The sequence below is a fragment of the Heloderma suspectum genome, chromosome 4 (genome assembly GCF_057233095.1).
Source record: "Heloderma suspectum isolate Gila_16-S chromosome 4, 16-S_ref, whole genome shotgun sequence".
Lineage (NCBI taxonomy): Eukaryota > Metazoa > Chordata > Lepidosauria > Squamata > Helodermatidae > Heloderma > Heloderma suspectum.
Genome location: NC_139461.1, coordinates 219,836,844 through 219,852,182, shown reverse-complemented (window position 1 = coordinate 219,852,182; position 15,339 = coordinate 219,836,844). Strand labels below are relative to the sequence as shown.

Sequence of the window (15,339 nt, the reverse complement as noted above, 5' to 3'; positions counted from 1 at the left end):
AGAAAGGTGTCAAATTTAACCGAGATAAAGTACAGCTCTTGGTAGATATGGTCAGATATGTGGGGCATATCATCTCAAAAGATGGCGTCCAACTTGATGATGACAAAGTTCAAGCTATATGCCAGATGCCACTGCCAACAGATAAAAAAAGTGTGCAAAGTCTTTTGGGTACCATACAGTATTTGTCCTAGTGTATTCCTAATGAGTCAGCCCTGACAGCACCCATAAGAGCTCTTCCATGGAAAGATGCAGCCTGGGCATGGGACCTGACTCATCAACAAGCTTCAAACAACCTGAAGGCAGCCATCACATCAGCCCCAGTCCTCAGATTCTTTGATCCCAAAAAACAGCTTGTGATTCAGACGCCTCTAAAGATGGACTAGGCGCATGTCTCTTGCAGGGGAAGCAATCAATTGCCTATGCTTGAGCCCTCACCAAGGTGGAACAAAACTATGCACAAATTGAGAAAGAACTTCTGGCCATGTTTTCACCATGAAGAAGTTTCACTAATATGTGTTTGGCTTTCCAGTGCTTGTCCAGCCAGACCACAAACCCCTGGAAGCGATTTTCTCGAAACCCATAGAACAGGCTCCAGCAAGACTACAAAGAATGCTCTTGCACCTCCAAAGGTACAACGTACACATTGTCTACACAAAGGGCAAAGTAACATTTATTGGTAACACACTATCAAGGGCCACACTGAATACATCTCAAGATGATATGGGGGTAACCTTTGATGAAAAGGTAATCTATGGCCTCACAGAAATGGAAGCAATCAGCAACTGCAGTGTCACACCAATACTGACCCCATCCTTCAGAGCCTTAAAACCCAACAACTGAATGGATGGCCCCGGAGATGGAAGCAACTGAAGCCAGAACTGGCATCTGAAAGGTCAAATTCAAATTGAAAATTAATTGCTGATGATTGGGCCAAGGTGCACAAAATCTCATGCTAAAGCTGCTACACCTACCTCATCAAGGAGTTCAAAGGACCACAGCCAGAGCCAAACTTCTTATGTCCTGGCCTAACATAGAGCAGTGGGTGGGCAGTTGCCCACAATGTCAGTCTCTGCAGCCAAGCAATCAGCGAGAACCAATGCTGTCGCATGAGATCCCTGATCTCCCTTGGTTGAAGGTTGCAGCTGACATTTTCAAAATCAAAGAGTGTTCATATTTGCTGATAACAGACAATTATTCTAAGTATCCAGAAGTTCTTCAGCTTGCAGATATATCAGCCACCACTGCTGTGGCAAAGATGAAAGTAATTTTTGCTCACCATGGCATACCCAGGGAGATTGTTTCTGAACATGTCCCATTTGCCAGCAACAGTGTGCATCAGTTTGTCAGAGAATGGGGTATCATCATGACACACTCAAGCCCAACCTACCCTCAGTCCAATGGCCTAGCTGAGCACATGGTCCAGACCATCAAAAATATGCTAAAGAAAGCTCTACTCAATGGTACAGATCTCCATCTGGCACTATTAAACTTAAGGAACACTCCAGTTACAGGTCTCCCCTTGGCTCCAGCTCAGTTATTGATGGGATGTCTCTTGCACAGCATACTACCTACTACTTCAGAAGCATTATCACCTGCAGTACCATCAGGAGTATGCAAATGACTTTGTCAGCTCCAACAGCGACAGAAGCCACATTACGATAGGGGAACTGCCCCTTTACCACCTCTTCATGTAGGTGACATGGTGCGAATGCAAACAAGCCAGGGATGGATACCAGCATCTGTCACTGCAGAGAGGGATGAGCCACAAGCACGTATAGTAAAAACACCAGGTGGAATGACTTACCAAAGCAACAGAAGACATCTGAGGAAAGACCAGGCTTGTCTCACTCCTACATCATCGGAGGCATCACAAATACCTCCACTGATTGTCTACCTAAGCAGGATGGTGACACAGTTGTTGTTCAGTCGTGTCCGACTCTTCGTGACCCCATGGACCATAGCACGCCAGGCCTTCCTGTCCTGCGCTCTCTCCCGGAGTGTGCTCAAGTTCATATTCATTGCATCCGTGATGCTATCTAGCCATCTCATCCTCTGCCGTCCCCTTCTCCTTTGGCCTTCAGTCTTTCCCAGCATCAGGGTCTTTTCCAGGGAGTTTTCTCTTCGCATTAGGTGGCCAAAATATTGGAGCTTCAGCTTCATTATCTGTCCTTCCAATGAGCACTCAGGGTTGATTTCCTTTAGGATGGACTGATTTGACCTCCTTGCAGTCCAGGGGACTCGTAAGAGTCTTCTCCAGCACCACAGTTCGAAAGCATCAATTCTTCGGCGCTCAGCCTTCCTTATAGTCCAGCTCTCACAGCCATACATTACTACTGGGAAAACCATAGCTTTGATTAGACGGACCTTTGTCGGCAAGGTGATGTCTCTGCTTCTTACTATGCTGTCTAGGTTTGCCATAGCTTTCCTCCCAAGGAGCAAGCGTCTTTTAATTTCATGGCTACAGTCACCGTCTGCGGTGATCTTGGAGCCCAAGAAAGTAAAATCTGTCACTGCTTCCATTTCTTCCCCTTCTATATGCCAGGAAGTGATGGGGCCAGATGCCATGATCTTCTAAACCCAGCTTGTACTTCCGGTAGTTCTCGGTTCGCATACTGCTGAAGCCTAGCTTGTAGGATTTTGAGCATCACCTTGCTGGCATGTGAAATGAGTGCAATTGTGCGGTAGTTTGAACACTCTTTGGCGCTGCCCTTCTTTGGAATTGGAATGTAAACTGACCTTTTCCAGTCTTGTGGCCACTGTTGAGTGTTCCAGATTTGTTGGCATATTTGTTGACACAGTACCACAGAACTTTATGTTGGTACATCTGACTCCCCAGAATCATCCAGAAATTCTCAAGTAGTAATATCCCAAACCAGGATCGGTCGAGTGGTATAGCTCCCATCCAAATTCAATGACTATGTTATGGGGAAAGACCTGCCCCCAGCGGAGTTAAGTGCTTGAACCTCTGACTCCAAATCTCAGAAGTTTGATTAATCTGAAGAGCGAGTATTTCATGGCATACAGCCGAAGAGGGGGGATGTGGTATATATGGCCTGTTTCTTTAAGAGACATGCGATTCTTGGGAGCTACTCCCCTCCCTGGGTGGCTGGAATGGTTCAGTCTGTTGTTGCCTCTAGTTGGTGAACAGCTCATTGCTGTTCTGCTGCTGTAGCTTAATAAAGTTTCCTGTTGATCTCTGGAATCCTGTTGCTTCCTGTTCTTAGGGCAACCACTACTGAAAAACTTCTCACAGAGTGAGTATCCTTATCCATAACCCATAGCAAAGAGGGAAACCTTACATCATGTGCCTGCTTGGAAGTAAGTGAAATCCGCACTAGGATGTACCAGTCCACACAGCAGGTTCACTTTCTGGAAAGCACAGCGCAACTATATGAAGAAAACATAAACTACAAGCACTACACTTACCTATGCGCTTTGAGCTACCATCCAGAGCACACCATATGCCCCATTGTCTACAGTAAAACTGTACCTATATAATTACATTTGCCCCAATCTTTTGGGCAAACACCTGTAGGATTTACGTCAAGCATTCATAAAATGAAAATATCTACATGGGAAATGAAGAAAGATCAACATAGCCAAATGGATTTCCATAAATCACCTACTACTGGAAAGGCCCAGCACAGAAAGTAATGGAGCACCACTGCTCATCACCTTCTGTTCCTGAATTCCAGCTACATTCTCAGCAGTGTATGATTAAGGACCTGACAGCATATCCTGGAAAATGATCCTTCCCAAAGACTACCCAAAGGGCGGATAACCTTAGGAACTAGCCTCTGCGACAAACCCTGGTGATATTGGATCCCCTGTGTCTACTCCAGTGACAGTATCACGGGACTCAGTGACATTGACATTACCATTAGGAGTATATTCATCGTAACTTTTCATATGATATGCGCCATCCTGTTCCAGCAATGCCCTTTCTCCACTTACATAGGCTCATTCTGTGCAAGATTGACTGAATAAATTTCTGTGCAATAAATTGACTGAATTCAGACATTTACAGACCAATCCTATGCATGCTTACTTAGAGTAAGTCCCACTGTGTTACTTTCAGGTAAGTGTGCATATTATTGCCGTCTTGAATGATAACAGTCTGAAACTAATAAAATATATATTACAATAAAATAATAAAAAATTAAAACCAGTGCAGGCACATTTAAATCTCCTTATGATCTATAAAAGGTTTGAAAGTTCCCATACTCGTGCAAAAACTGTTCTGAAGGTCAGGGAGACTTTGGCCTTCAGAACATGCTGCTGAGCTACCGAGTTGGAATTATTTTGTTACTTTGAGGCTGGAAGCCTGTACACCTGATCAATAGGATTTACTTACTTCCAAAGGATTGCGCTGTGACACTCTTAGACTTGGGCAAATTGGAGACTGGAAATGGCTAACTTGCTATAGAAAGTAATTGGCCTCTTTAGGTGTTTTATATATACTATTAATTTTGCTTCCTCAGTTACTAGGGGCAAATGGATCACACTTGCACTGATTGGACCTTTTCATTCTTTTGACTGGACTCCATTTGTAAGTAACACAGTTGGCCTTTGGATTGCTAGACCTTTTAGCTCAGGTATAGGTGATGTGGTGCCCATGGGTGTGCTGCCAGACACCTCCCTGGGTGCCTGCCAGCCGAGCTGCCCTAATTCCTACTCCCCACTACTTCTTAAAAAATAATACATTTTCTTACCAGCAGCTGGGATTGCTTGAAAGCAAAGTGAGGACCTCCAGCAGCTGCAGTCTTCATTTCCCATAAATGCCTACGGCCTTCATGTGGGCTCAAGAGACATTAGGAGATGAAGATGCCAGGTGGCTGCAGGCCAGTGCCTTCTTCTGCAGTGCACCCAGCCACCAAGAGAAAGGGGTGGTTAAAAATAAAATAAATAAAGGAGTTCCTTTAAAATAAAAAGTAACTCCTGTCACTTCTTTCTTGTAAGCAGAGGGGCTAAAGAGAACAGTGGGCAGCTAGAGGGAGGGGGTGTCAGGAAACCCAGGAGTAAGCCAGTCTGGAGGAAGAGCAGCAGGAAACCAGTGGGGGCTGAGGGAACCAGCTGGGAGCAAGAGTGTGTGTGTGTGTTTTGGTCTGAATGAATGGGAGCTACATGTGTGTGAGAAAAGGGGTTTCGGGAGGATTTTAGAGGGATACTGAAAAAGCAAGTGTGAATTTTCATTTGCTTGCAGCAAGAAGGAGAAGGGAGGAATGTGTATATGTTTGTGTGTGAATGGATGGAGGATAGATGTCTAGGGATGTGGTGTGTGTGAGAGGGGGGAGCACGTGAGAGAGCATGTGTATGAGTGGTGATCCAGAGTGAGAGGAAAAAGAGATGGAGAGGAATAAGTTGGGTATGTGGGGAGAAAAAGAAATAGGTTCTTCTGTGAAATAGGTTTCTGTTGGTGTTGAAAACTTGGTTCAAAGGAAATGTTTATGTGTGGGGTATCAAATTCTTCCTCTGCTTTATACTCAGTCTTTTGGGTAGGCTACTTGTCCTTTGGTGGTGCATAGGTGATGGTACCTAGGACAGTTTATCAAATTGCCAAATATGAGTATGGGCCCAAAAGTTTGCCTACCTGTGTTTTAGCCTCACTTTCTAATTACATTCCCCTGCCCCATCCCTTCTCTCTACCTGTGCCTCCCTCCCTCAATATATCTTCCAACTCAGGATAATATTTGTGCATCTGATGAGGTGAACTCTGCCAAAATATGGGGCACAAAAAAGCTTATGCCACAAAACATTTGTTAACCTTTAAGGTGGCATAAGACTCCCAGTTTTTGCTGCGCTAGACTAACAGACTAAATTCCATCCCTGTAGAAATTTTCCAGAACTGTGATTCTAGTTCTAGTAAAATATGTGGCCAAGCCTGCTATCCAATGGGACCAGATGAGCGTGCATAGAACTCAATGGGACTTCTTTCTGAGTAGATATGCCTAGGATTGCACTGTTAGAAGATTTTTATATTATGTGACTAAAGGTGCAATCCTATACATGTTTAGAGAAGAAAAAGCCCTACAACTCCCAGCATTGTTGGGGAATTCTGTGAGTTGTAGGACTTCTTTCTGTCTAAACGTGCATAGGATTGAACTCCAAGTTTCAAAATATGTTGTGGTTTCCTGGAGACAAGAACTCATGAGAATCTGGTGTGCAACTCTTGTATATTGTCGTTGATTAAAAGACATTCTACATTTTTTGTACTACTTAGCCTGACGAAGAGTTCTGGAGAACTCGGAAGCTTGCATAATTCTGTTGAATTTTGGTTGGTTTTAATAAAGGTAGTGTCCAGCTGTGGATTTTTATATCCGAAGTTGCAATACTAAATAAAAGCCAAATTTATTTGTTTTCTTAAACTTATTTAAAAAAATAACACTGACTCATAATTACAGAAAGTTTTATTTTTCGTTTAACGTATTGCTTGTTTCATAAATAAAGCCGCTAATCCAGATCTCTCTGTACCCCAGAATGCACGCAAACTTGTCGGGAATGAATGGAGCACGGGCGTCTTTCCCTTGACTCATCCCCCCCTTCCCCCCCCCCTTTTCTTGGCATGCATCTATTTTCTGTTTCATTTTTTTTGGCCTCAACCCGCCCCGCCTTTCTCTCGCCCCCCCCCCCATTTTTTTGGCCGCGATCCCCCAAGCGCTTCTTTACGAGTCTCCCCTTCCCTTCGTCCTTACGAAAGGCAAGTGAAGGAGAAGCGTTTTCAGGATCGGGGCCTTTGAATAAAAAACGAAACCCCGAACGTGACTAGACCACTCGGGAATCAACTGGGACAAGAACACACACACACCGCCAGCCCCGCTTCTTCTCCACTGATTTTTATTCCCTCGCACCCTTATTCCGCCCGTCCCTGGATTTGTTTCCTTCTGTCGGGAGCGGCTCCCCCTCGCTGCTGGCTTCCTGCGTGGCAGGTGAGGTGCGGTTAAAATCCAAACTCTCGCTTCCGCCCAGGTGAGAGCACGGGAAGATCCGAGAGCAGCAGCCGCGACAGATCTCTCCCCCGCCCCGCCGACCAGGTAAGGGGGCGTCCAGCAGGAAAGGCGACCCTCTCGCTCCCCGTCCTGTGCGGCGCTCGCGGAGGGGGAAGAGAGAAGCCGCCGCGAAACCAACGAGCGGGGCATTTCCAGCGCGCCCGCCGCCCACTTCCTGAACGTCTGGAGTTCCGTCGAGAACACTTGGGGGAACTAGTGGTAGCCCTTGGCGCTGGGCTGAGTGGCGGAGCCCTGCGCTGGCAGGCAGGCAGGCAGGCAGGCAAGCAAGCCCTTGCGGTGTTTTGTTCCCGGGGTGCGCTTTCCCGTTTAGCGACCCAAAGCGAGGGCTGCTTAGATTCGGACCCTAATTTAGCAGCACATTTCCGCACCTGCTGGACTTCCTCGATTTGGCTCAGATCGAACGAGGTGGCTTGTTTTCGAAACTGCCCTGTGTGAAGTCTAACACAAACAGTTTGAAGCCGGGGAGAGTGTAGAGTAGAAGCAGCGACGGGGCATTTCCTGCTTGGCCCTAAGCCTTGGCGCTGGCACAGCTGCGCAGCTGCTAGGGCCTCAGAACTTTGGGAGGGCCCGCCAGCGCTGATGCCTGGCTAGCCACTGCACCTTACATGAGTAGCTGCTGCCTCGTGCGCTTTTTCTCTGGGCAGCATTTTGGGGCAGCCACCCGTACGGAATCCACCTATACTGACACACGACCAGCTGCTTCCGAGGAGCACCAGCTATCACCGCGGGCAGAGTGGCCCCTGGGAGCGTGGTGCCTCTTTGAGTGCCATCCCTCTGTGCTTCGGTGGCAACAGCTTCAGCGTGTCCTCTCCCCACCCAGACTCAGAGGGCAGGTAGCCAAGGGCAGTGGCTGCTCAGTCACCTGTCAAAGTGAGTGGTAGTTGCCAGGAGAAGCCACTTCCTCTGGCTCATTCACCCTCTTTCTCTGTGCAGTGCGGAGGACTGGGCTAAACTTGCCTCTGCCCAGTCATGTGCCCTTTCCCTATGGATTGTGTGGCAGGGAGGACTGGGCCTGGTAGGGCTGCCCAGAGATAGTGCACTAGCAATAGTCCAAGGAGCAGACACTGCCTCCTCTCAGTTCATTGTGTGGTCTCTTTGGACAGAGCAATGGGGAAAATCGCACCCAGAAGGGGTGTGTATGTATATATATAATTTATTTTTATTTACAATATTTATATATCGCTCTACATTAAAAATTTCGGAGTGGTGAACAACATAAAGGAATAAAACTCTGTGTGTGTGTGTTCTCAAAGTTCTGTTTAATTATGGATACATTTATTTTACTTGTCTAAATTTATTCGAGGCTGTTGTGTTGGCACCTGTTATGTATGACTGCTTACAAAGAGCTGAGGTAATTCAGAGGAGACTCTAAATAGCGAGTAAAAATTCCACAATTTCTTATCAATCAATTTAACCTGCACTGTGATGCGAGTCTTATTTGCATGTAAGGTTTTTCTCTAATTGTGAAGTCATGGCTAGAGATAACGCCCTCTTTTGTAATTTCAGTGTCACCATAGTGCCAAAGGAATTCCATTGTGGTACCTTATTTTCTAATAGACCAGTTCTGACGTACTTTTCATGGGTAACATTATGAAAAATTGTGGGATCTATTAATATAAACACAGTGGGCCCAATCCAGGTAAGGGAAGTTGAAGTCAGAGCTGCAATAATGCACACTTACCTAGGCAGTAAACTCAGTGAGTGTTCTGAATAAACATGTAGGATGATGCAGTGAGTACCATTAGCAGAAATAGAACATAAGGGCCAAATTGAATATCCTGCCATTCACATAGTGTTTATGTATGATAGTTTTGCTTACTTTTGTGTATTGGATGTTCCTGATTTGGATTAGGACCATGGAACTCCTGGAGGAGGGTTAAAACCTTTCTCCAGTCTTCCCCCCCCCCTGAAAATTCCATCCCCTTTGCAGGGACAGGGATTAAAAAACAAACAAAACAGGTGTGTGTGTGTGTGTGTGTGTGTGTGTTTGTGTGTGTGAGGTTTAACTCCCCTCCTCTAGTGCCATGGTCCCTATCAAATCAGGGGCACGTGCACTTACACAAGAGTAAGCAAAACTACCACACATAGCTTCATTATGTGTGATGAGTAGAATATTTAGTTTGGCCTTAAGTTAGTTGTGATGATTCCTATTCCGTTGTCTTCAATCTTAACATGCTTACTTGAAAGTAAATTCCATTGAGCATAAGATCGCATTCTTAAAGCTGCATAGAATTGCAACCTAAGCATATTCATTCAGTGGGGCTCATTTCCAAATAAGAATACATAGGATTGGAATATTTTCAATGTACACAAAAAGGAAGGCCTTGCTAACGTGGGAAAATGAATAATTTTAGTATCCCAGGTTTATCAGTAATTAGGGCTACAGTTCTAAACGGACTTACTAGAGGAAAAAATGCCACTGAACTCATTGGGACTTGCAGTCCTACACTGCAGTCCTAAACATGTTTATTCAGACGTATCTGTAGCTGAAGCAGAATTTGTCTTCAAGGTGGGAAGGCAGAGCAAAGTACAACTTCTGTTAATGTGGCAGTTGTTCACGTTAGTGCAACTGTATTGGCAACAGTGCAGAGTTCATTCAAAGAAGAAAGCACTGCGTGTGTGTCTATTGCAGCAATGTAAGGTGAAATAACATGACAGGAAAATAGGACTGGGGATGTATACCTTTTGAATTTGTTAACTCTTCCTTATGGCTGCTATTTAAATAATTCTTTGACACAGCATTGTTCAATTTGAGCTGAAATAGTTTGTTGGAGAATATTTATGATTGAAGAAAAAATCTTTCTGCATGCTGTGTGCCTTCCTTTTGCACACTCTAGGCTAGAGTCTAGGGGAAGCTGTAGATACCACAATAGTCCTAAACCTTCATGCGCACATGCACACAGGCACATTATGCTTGAATGTGCACTGTGACATTTTATGTAGCAACTGTAGATCTAGGAAGATGTGTGTTTATCAGCTCTGTTCTTCAGAGTAATACATTTAAATGCTAAACTTTTATTTTAAAATGCAGATTTTGACTACTGCAACACAAATAAGCCAATATGCCAGAAAACCCTGTTGCAGGTAGGTATGTTTGAAAAAATCATTTGTTCCAAATAATCAAATATTTAGCAGCTTTTTAATGTATGATGTTTTGGGGATCCAACAGATAAGCAGCAGGTGCTGCGGATACTGGAGCATCTGCTAATGAAACTTCACGACAGAGGAGACACTTCGCAAACTGATAATCTGGCTTTTCTATACAATACGCTCAAGAATCCCTTATTCAATCACATGCTGACTCTTCAGCAGTCAATCAAGCAGCTGAAGGAACAAGTAAGTTACAAAACATGAAGTTTTACTAGTGCTAGTGGTTATGTTTGAGGGAAGTATCATGGAAGTATATATTGCTGGTGGTGTTGCTTTGCAAGATATATTGGCTCAGGGTGAATTTGCATCTTTTGTCATTCCTGTGATAATTGTAGCAGTCAGTTGGTAACTTTAGTTATTGCATCACTGACAGTTAAGTGTGTAAGGGTGCAATCCTTTGCATTTTAAGACAGAAAGAAGTCCAGAACTCCCAGCATCCCTCAACTAGCCATGCACCCTTAAGGAAACATGACAATGTTTGACATGGTAAGACAAAGCAAAGTGACATTTCCCTATTCTTTATGTGTGAAAATATATTCTTACGATACTGTCCAATATGGCAAAAATCACACTATTCTGACAGTATCAAAGAATACGTCATCTGGGATCACTTCATTGTGGAAAAAAATAGGAGTGAGAATTGGGCCAGAGTTTGTTTATGATACTTATACCTTGCTCTTCCGCTAAGGAGCTCAGGGTAGTGTGCTTGGGTCCCTCCCTAATCTTATCTGTACAAACAACTCAGGTGTCATGGTCATGCTGGGCATCGTGTCTTAGATTCTGAACAGGGATTCATCAGGAAACTGATGAATCTGACTCCCAAAACCTGCAGAGGTTGGACCCTCTGGAATCTGGGATTGAAAGAGCCTCAGTGAAAATGAACCGCCTTTATATAAAGGTAATTGTTCAATTTTTTAAAAGAGGTGTGAGTCCTATTCTTTATTTAAGGTCTTTTATTGTTTACAAAAATAGAGTAAACCTATGAAAACTACAAATATTAAAATAATTAAAATGAACCACACAGTCCTTTACTCTCTATTTTAAGTCCCGCTAGCTTTAAAACGTAGGTTCAAGCAGTCCATCCCAGACAGCAGGCAGGTTTCAAATAATGACTCCCATTCTCCTTATCCAAGTTGCCTTATTAACTTTTCCTTAACCAGGGGTTATGAATACAAGCAACCAGTATTATATTGGACTCTGGATGAGAAGATATATATTATGATTTCACTTTCCCAAACTTCTCAGACAGCAGTTAGGGAAAACATGACCTTGTTGTCTTCCAGCTGTCCACAAGTTTACAAGCAAGTTTAGAAAAAACCAGGGAAGAGGGCAAATGGAAAAACAGAACTTTTGGTTCATCATGGCATCCATTTCACTTCCACATAAGCCAACTTCTGCTTGTATGAATGCAATTATCAACCATATTAAATTAAATCAACGTGGCTATGACATAGGCTTAGAGATAAGACCAGCCTGAGGTCAGCCAGTGAATCCAGGTGATTAGTCCTAATTTGACATGCTGCAACCACTACACCATGCCAGATGTGGTGGCTTTCATAAGGGTTGTTGAAGGCAATGCCTTTCTAGGCCCAGCTACTCACATTGCAATCTGAAAACTGGACCTCTGTGACTGCTGAGACAAGCTTTTGTGACAGGGTGGTTGTTAAATTTAATTTTATGCATTTTATTTGCAACAAAATTACATGAAGCCTTTTATTTATATGGGCTTATTTCCCAACCTATTCAGGATGCTCTAGGGAGTAATATTTATATATATATGTCATTAAAATTTAACCCTTTAATAGCATCAATTTTCACTAACAATCATGATGCACAATATAAAATATTGCTACAAAAAGAATCTAATAAGATCAATATTTATTTATTTATTGGTTTGTTGGTTACATGTATATCCTGCCTTTTCCTCCAAGTAGCCCAAGGTGGCGTAAATGATCCTTCTGTCCATTTTATCCTCACAACAACCCTGGGAGGTAGATTGGGCTGCCTGGCCCAAAGTCACCCAGTGAGCTTCATGACTGAGTGGGGACTTGAACGTGGGTCTCCCCGGTCCAAGTCCAACACTCTACCCACTATACCACACCCTTGTCAGTCTTCAAATAGAGATTGTCAGGCCAGGACAATTAGGATCAGAAACTGATCTGGTATGACATGTGGAAAAAGATGTCAGTGTACCTAAAGTTAGGAATGTTCTACCTGTTCTACTATCTTGCCCAAAAGTGGGAAGCTGAAGAGAGACTGATAGCTGGCCACTGAATCCATGTTGTTTTTTATGCAAAGACTGACTAATTCCTGTTTTGAAGGATGTCCAGCATCTTTTCCTTTCTAAAGGGAGGTGCTGATAACCTTAGCCAGCAAGGCCCTTCAGGATGTGTGTTCAACTGTTCTAGATCTCTGTTTTCCCTTTCCCATGAGCCCTTTGCCTGGAGATACTAATTCAGACAATTCTATATCAAACTTAATTTGACTGAATTACTTAGGGAAAGGTGACATGTAAAATATTCTGAAATGCTCTCTTCTTTCTTGTGTGTAAAACATAACTGATGCAGAAAAATAAAGTGTGCAAAATAAAATTAGCAGGAGTAAGGAAAGACAGAGGAAAAATATAGAAGGAAGAATGAGTGTTGGTTTGTTTTAAAAGTAAAATATATGCATACTAAGTCAGGAATATGATTATTTTCCTTGCTTGCTTCCAACTGCATAGGACTACTCTTTTTGATATCCATATATTTGGCTACTCCTGAAGTAGCCAAATGTATGCTGCTAGCTGATTTACAAAGGTATTCTGGAAAAGTAATGGCAACTTTCAACATACAGCACAAGCTGCCATTTTTTCATTGCTTGCTAAAACACCCAAACCCATTGATATTTTAGTTTTTTGCATAGTAACACAGTTCTGTGTGAATGTCTTGTTATTCACAGCTCATTTACATGCCTTCAGATCGTTCCGTGGATTTTGATTTTACTAGGAGAGGGTTGCTGGTGTTTGAGGCTGATTCCCATTCTCTTCATAATGAGAACTTCTACATGACTTGCAGCAATAATAATCAGATGGCTCCTCTGATTCCAAAACCTAAAGCAGATGAGTTTAATCTGGTAATCCAAAGGATGGCAAAGGTAAAGTCATAGCACCATTGGTGTACTAAATATATAATTTTTCCACCTTAATGCCAAACTTCCCTAGTTGCTAAACATACATTTCTGTACCAAAGCATGGGAGTATACTTTCTTGATAGTGAGTTGTAAAATGCTAGGTAATAGAATGTTTATATTCTATGGGTCTGATGGAAAGGTTTTTGCCAACTTTGGACTCATGACATCCTATGGAACTGTTGCATCTAATCAATGTCCTTTTTGTAAAAATGCGGGAAGTGTGTAGGTAGTTCAGTGGCAGATTTCAGTCTTACTGTATGTAACATTATCATTATGTGACTATATCAAAGTAAAGTAGAAACCTGCAGCTAAGGTTCAAATCATACATGACTCTCAAGACCCATTCTGTTGCTACCCTAATTTTGCCCTTATTGCCTCCTTCGGATTATCAGGTCATAATGCTGCAGAAGCAACATATAGTAGAATTCTGTTTTCTGTGCAACTCTTAAATACACAGGAACCCTCTTGGACTCTGTACCTGACAATCCTTTGTCCCTCTGGCTTCCTAGTCAAAAGTTCCCAAGACTTTCCCCCAGACTTTGGTCTTTCCTCCCTGCCTTCCCTCCTACTGGTTGCTCTGCCTCTTTCCTTCAGACATCATTGGTCCTTAGATTTTTGCTTTCTGGGATCTCTTCAGCTTTCCAATTCATAGTATACCACACATAGCTCCTTGTGCAGGGTTTGCATGAGGGTCAAACTGACAACTATCACTTCTTAGAGAAACTGGACTGTGAATCTTCTGTTGCTGATGGCTTTGTTCCCTACATAATTGGAGTGTTTCATGCCATCAGCCCAGCTCAGCCAAGTGGTGTTATAAAGTGTATCCATGGAGGGGTCATGTGCCACCTCCACCCTGACCTTCCTGTATTGAGTAGGAAGGTCTAAAGAGAGATTGTAACCCCATTCAGCTGAACATGGTTATAATCTCTCCCACTCAATGCAAGAAGGTTGGGGAGTGGAGGAGGCACTTGTGACCCCTCCATGGATACAATTTATGGAAGCCTGAATAGGGTTATAGATCAGGGACCCTGTGTGATCAAGGAAATGGGAAGGTCCCTTGAGGTAGTGCTCAAGGCAGCTAACAGTAATAAAATACATTTTAAAAACAAAATCTTGATTAAAATACAAGATAAACACAGATCCATAAAAAGCACAATTAAAAATACAACAATAAAAGAAATAGATGCCACCCAACCAATTAAATACCCCTTCAGTTAGCTGGGTTCTTGGTATAGCATGCATAGCAATATGTGCAATATAACATCTTAGGCTGGCATTACTAAAGAATGTGGTAACCAATCACCAGGTGCACAGTGCAATACTTCCTGAATCTGCACAGAGTTCGTGTAGCTTTCTAGGCACAAATGGTCTTGAGCTACATAAAATCTTAAGTGTCTTGGGTTCTTCATGCTTAAGAGGCTTTCATGTTTAAGAGGCCTTCTCACTACATTCTTCTGTGTTTTTTGGAATGAAAATTTTGTCCCGACAGTGCCCACAGTCTCTACTGTATAGCAAATGCTGTCACAGCAGAGGTAGGCAACCTTTTGGGGCCATGGACACATTTGGCAACTGTTGTGGGCACCACCAGAAAATAGCTGCCATGGGAGGTATGGCAAATGGCAAGTATGCTGCCAAAGGACTTAGTACCAGGCAGATGTGGGGTCTGAGCCCCAACACAGTAAACAACTCCTTTGAATTCACAGTTTTCAGCATCAACAGAAACCTCTTTCACAGTAATCCTAGCTGTCAGCAAGATAATTTTTTTGTTGGGTTTTTTTTTAAGTTGGAAGAGTAGGACACCTTGGCAGGTGTCAAGAAAGGACACTATGTTACCTACCCCTGCTTTACAGATTCTGCACTTTTGTGTGGCATAGAACACATTCTAGGGGTGCCTGATGGATGTCACCCTCTGTTCATGAGTTTAATCTACATTGTGAGGTTTTAAAAGCTGTAAGATGTGTTTGTAAAGAGGTGAAGAAATGGAAAAAAATATTTAATTCTGACAAACATT

At 43.2% G+C, this 15,339-nt stretch overlaps 1 protein-coding gene across 11 annotated transcripts in view; it reads left to right on the top strand.

Annotated features, from left to right (window-relative positions):
• Nucleotides 1-6,841: 6,841 nt before the first annotated feature.
• The window catches only part of PATJ (PATJ crumbs cell polarity complex component), a 236,099-nt gene continuing 227,601 nt past the window's right edge, over nucleotides 6,842-15,339 (top strand). For 2 of the 11 annotated variants that reach the window (XM_084852339.1, XM_084852351.1), the window contains exons 1-4: nucleotides 6,943-7,031; nucleotides 10,039-10,091; nucleotides 10,177-10,343; nucleotides 13,098-13,292. In XM_084852339.1, the coding sequence (XP_084708465.1) occupies nucleotides 10,070-10,091; nucleotides 10,177-10,343; nucleotides 13,098-13,292 (384 nt within the window). In that variant the 5' untranslated portion in view covers nucleotides 6,943-7,031; nucleotides 10,039-10,069. Of the gene's footprint in view, nucleotides 7,032-7,163; nucleotides 7,259-7,384; nucleotides 7,413-7,786; nucleotides 7,878-8,117; nucleotides 8,140-8,513; nucleotides 8,647-10,038; nucleotides 10,092-10,176; nucleotides 10,344-10,935; nucleotides 11,056-13,097; nucleotides 13,293-15,339 lie in introns of those variants that run through there. The other 9 variants (XM_084852341.1, XM_084852343.1, XM_084852349.1 and 6 more) reach the window with 9 other exon arrangements.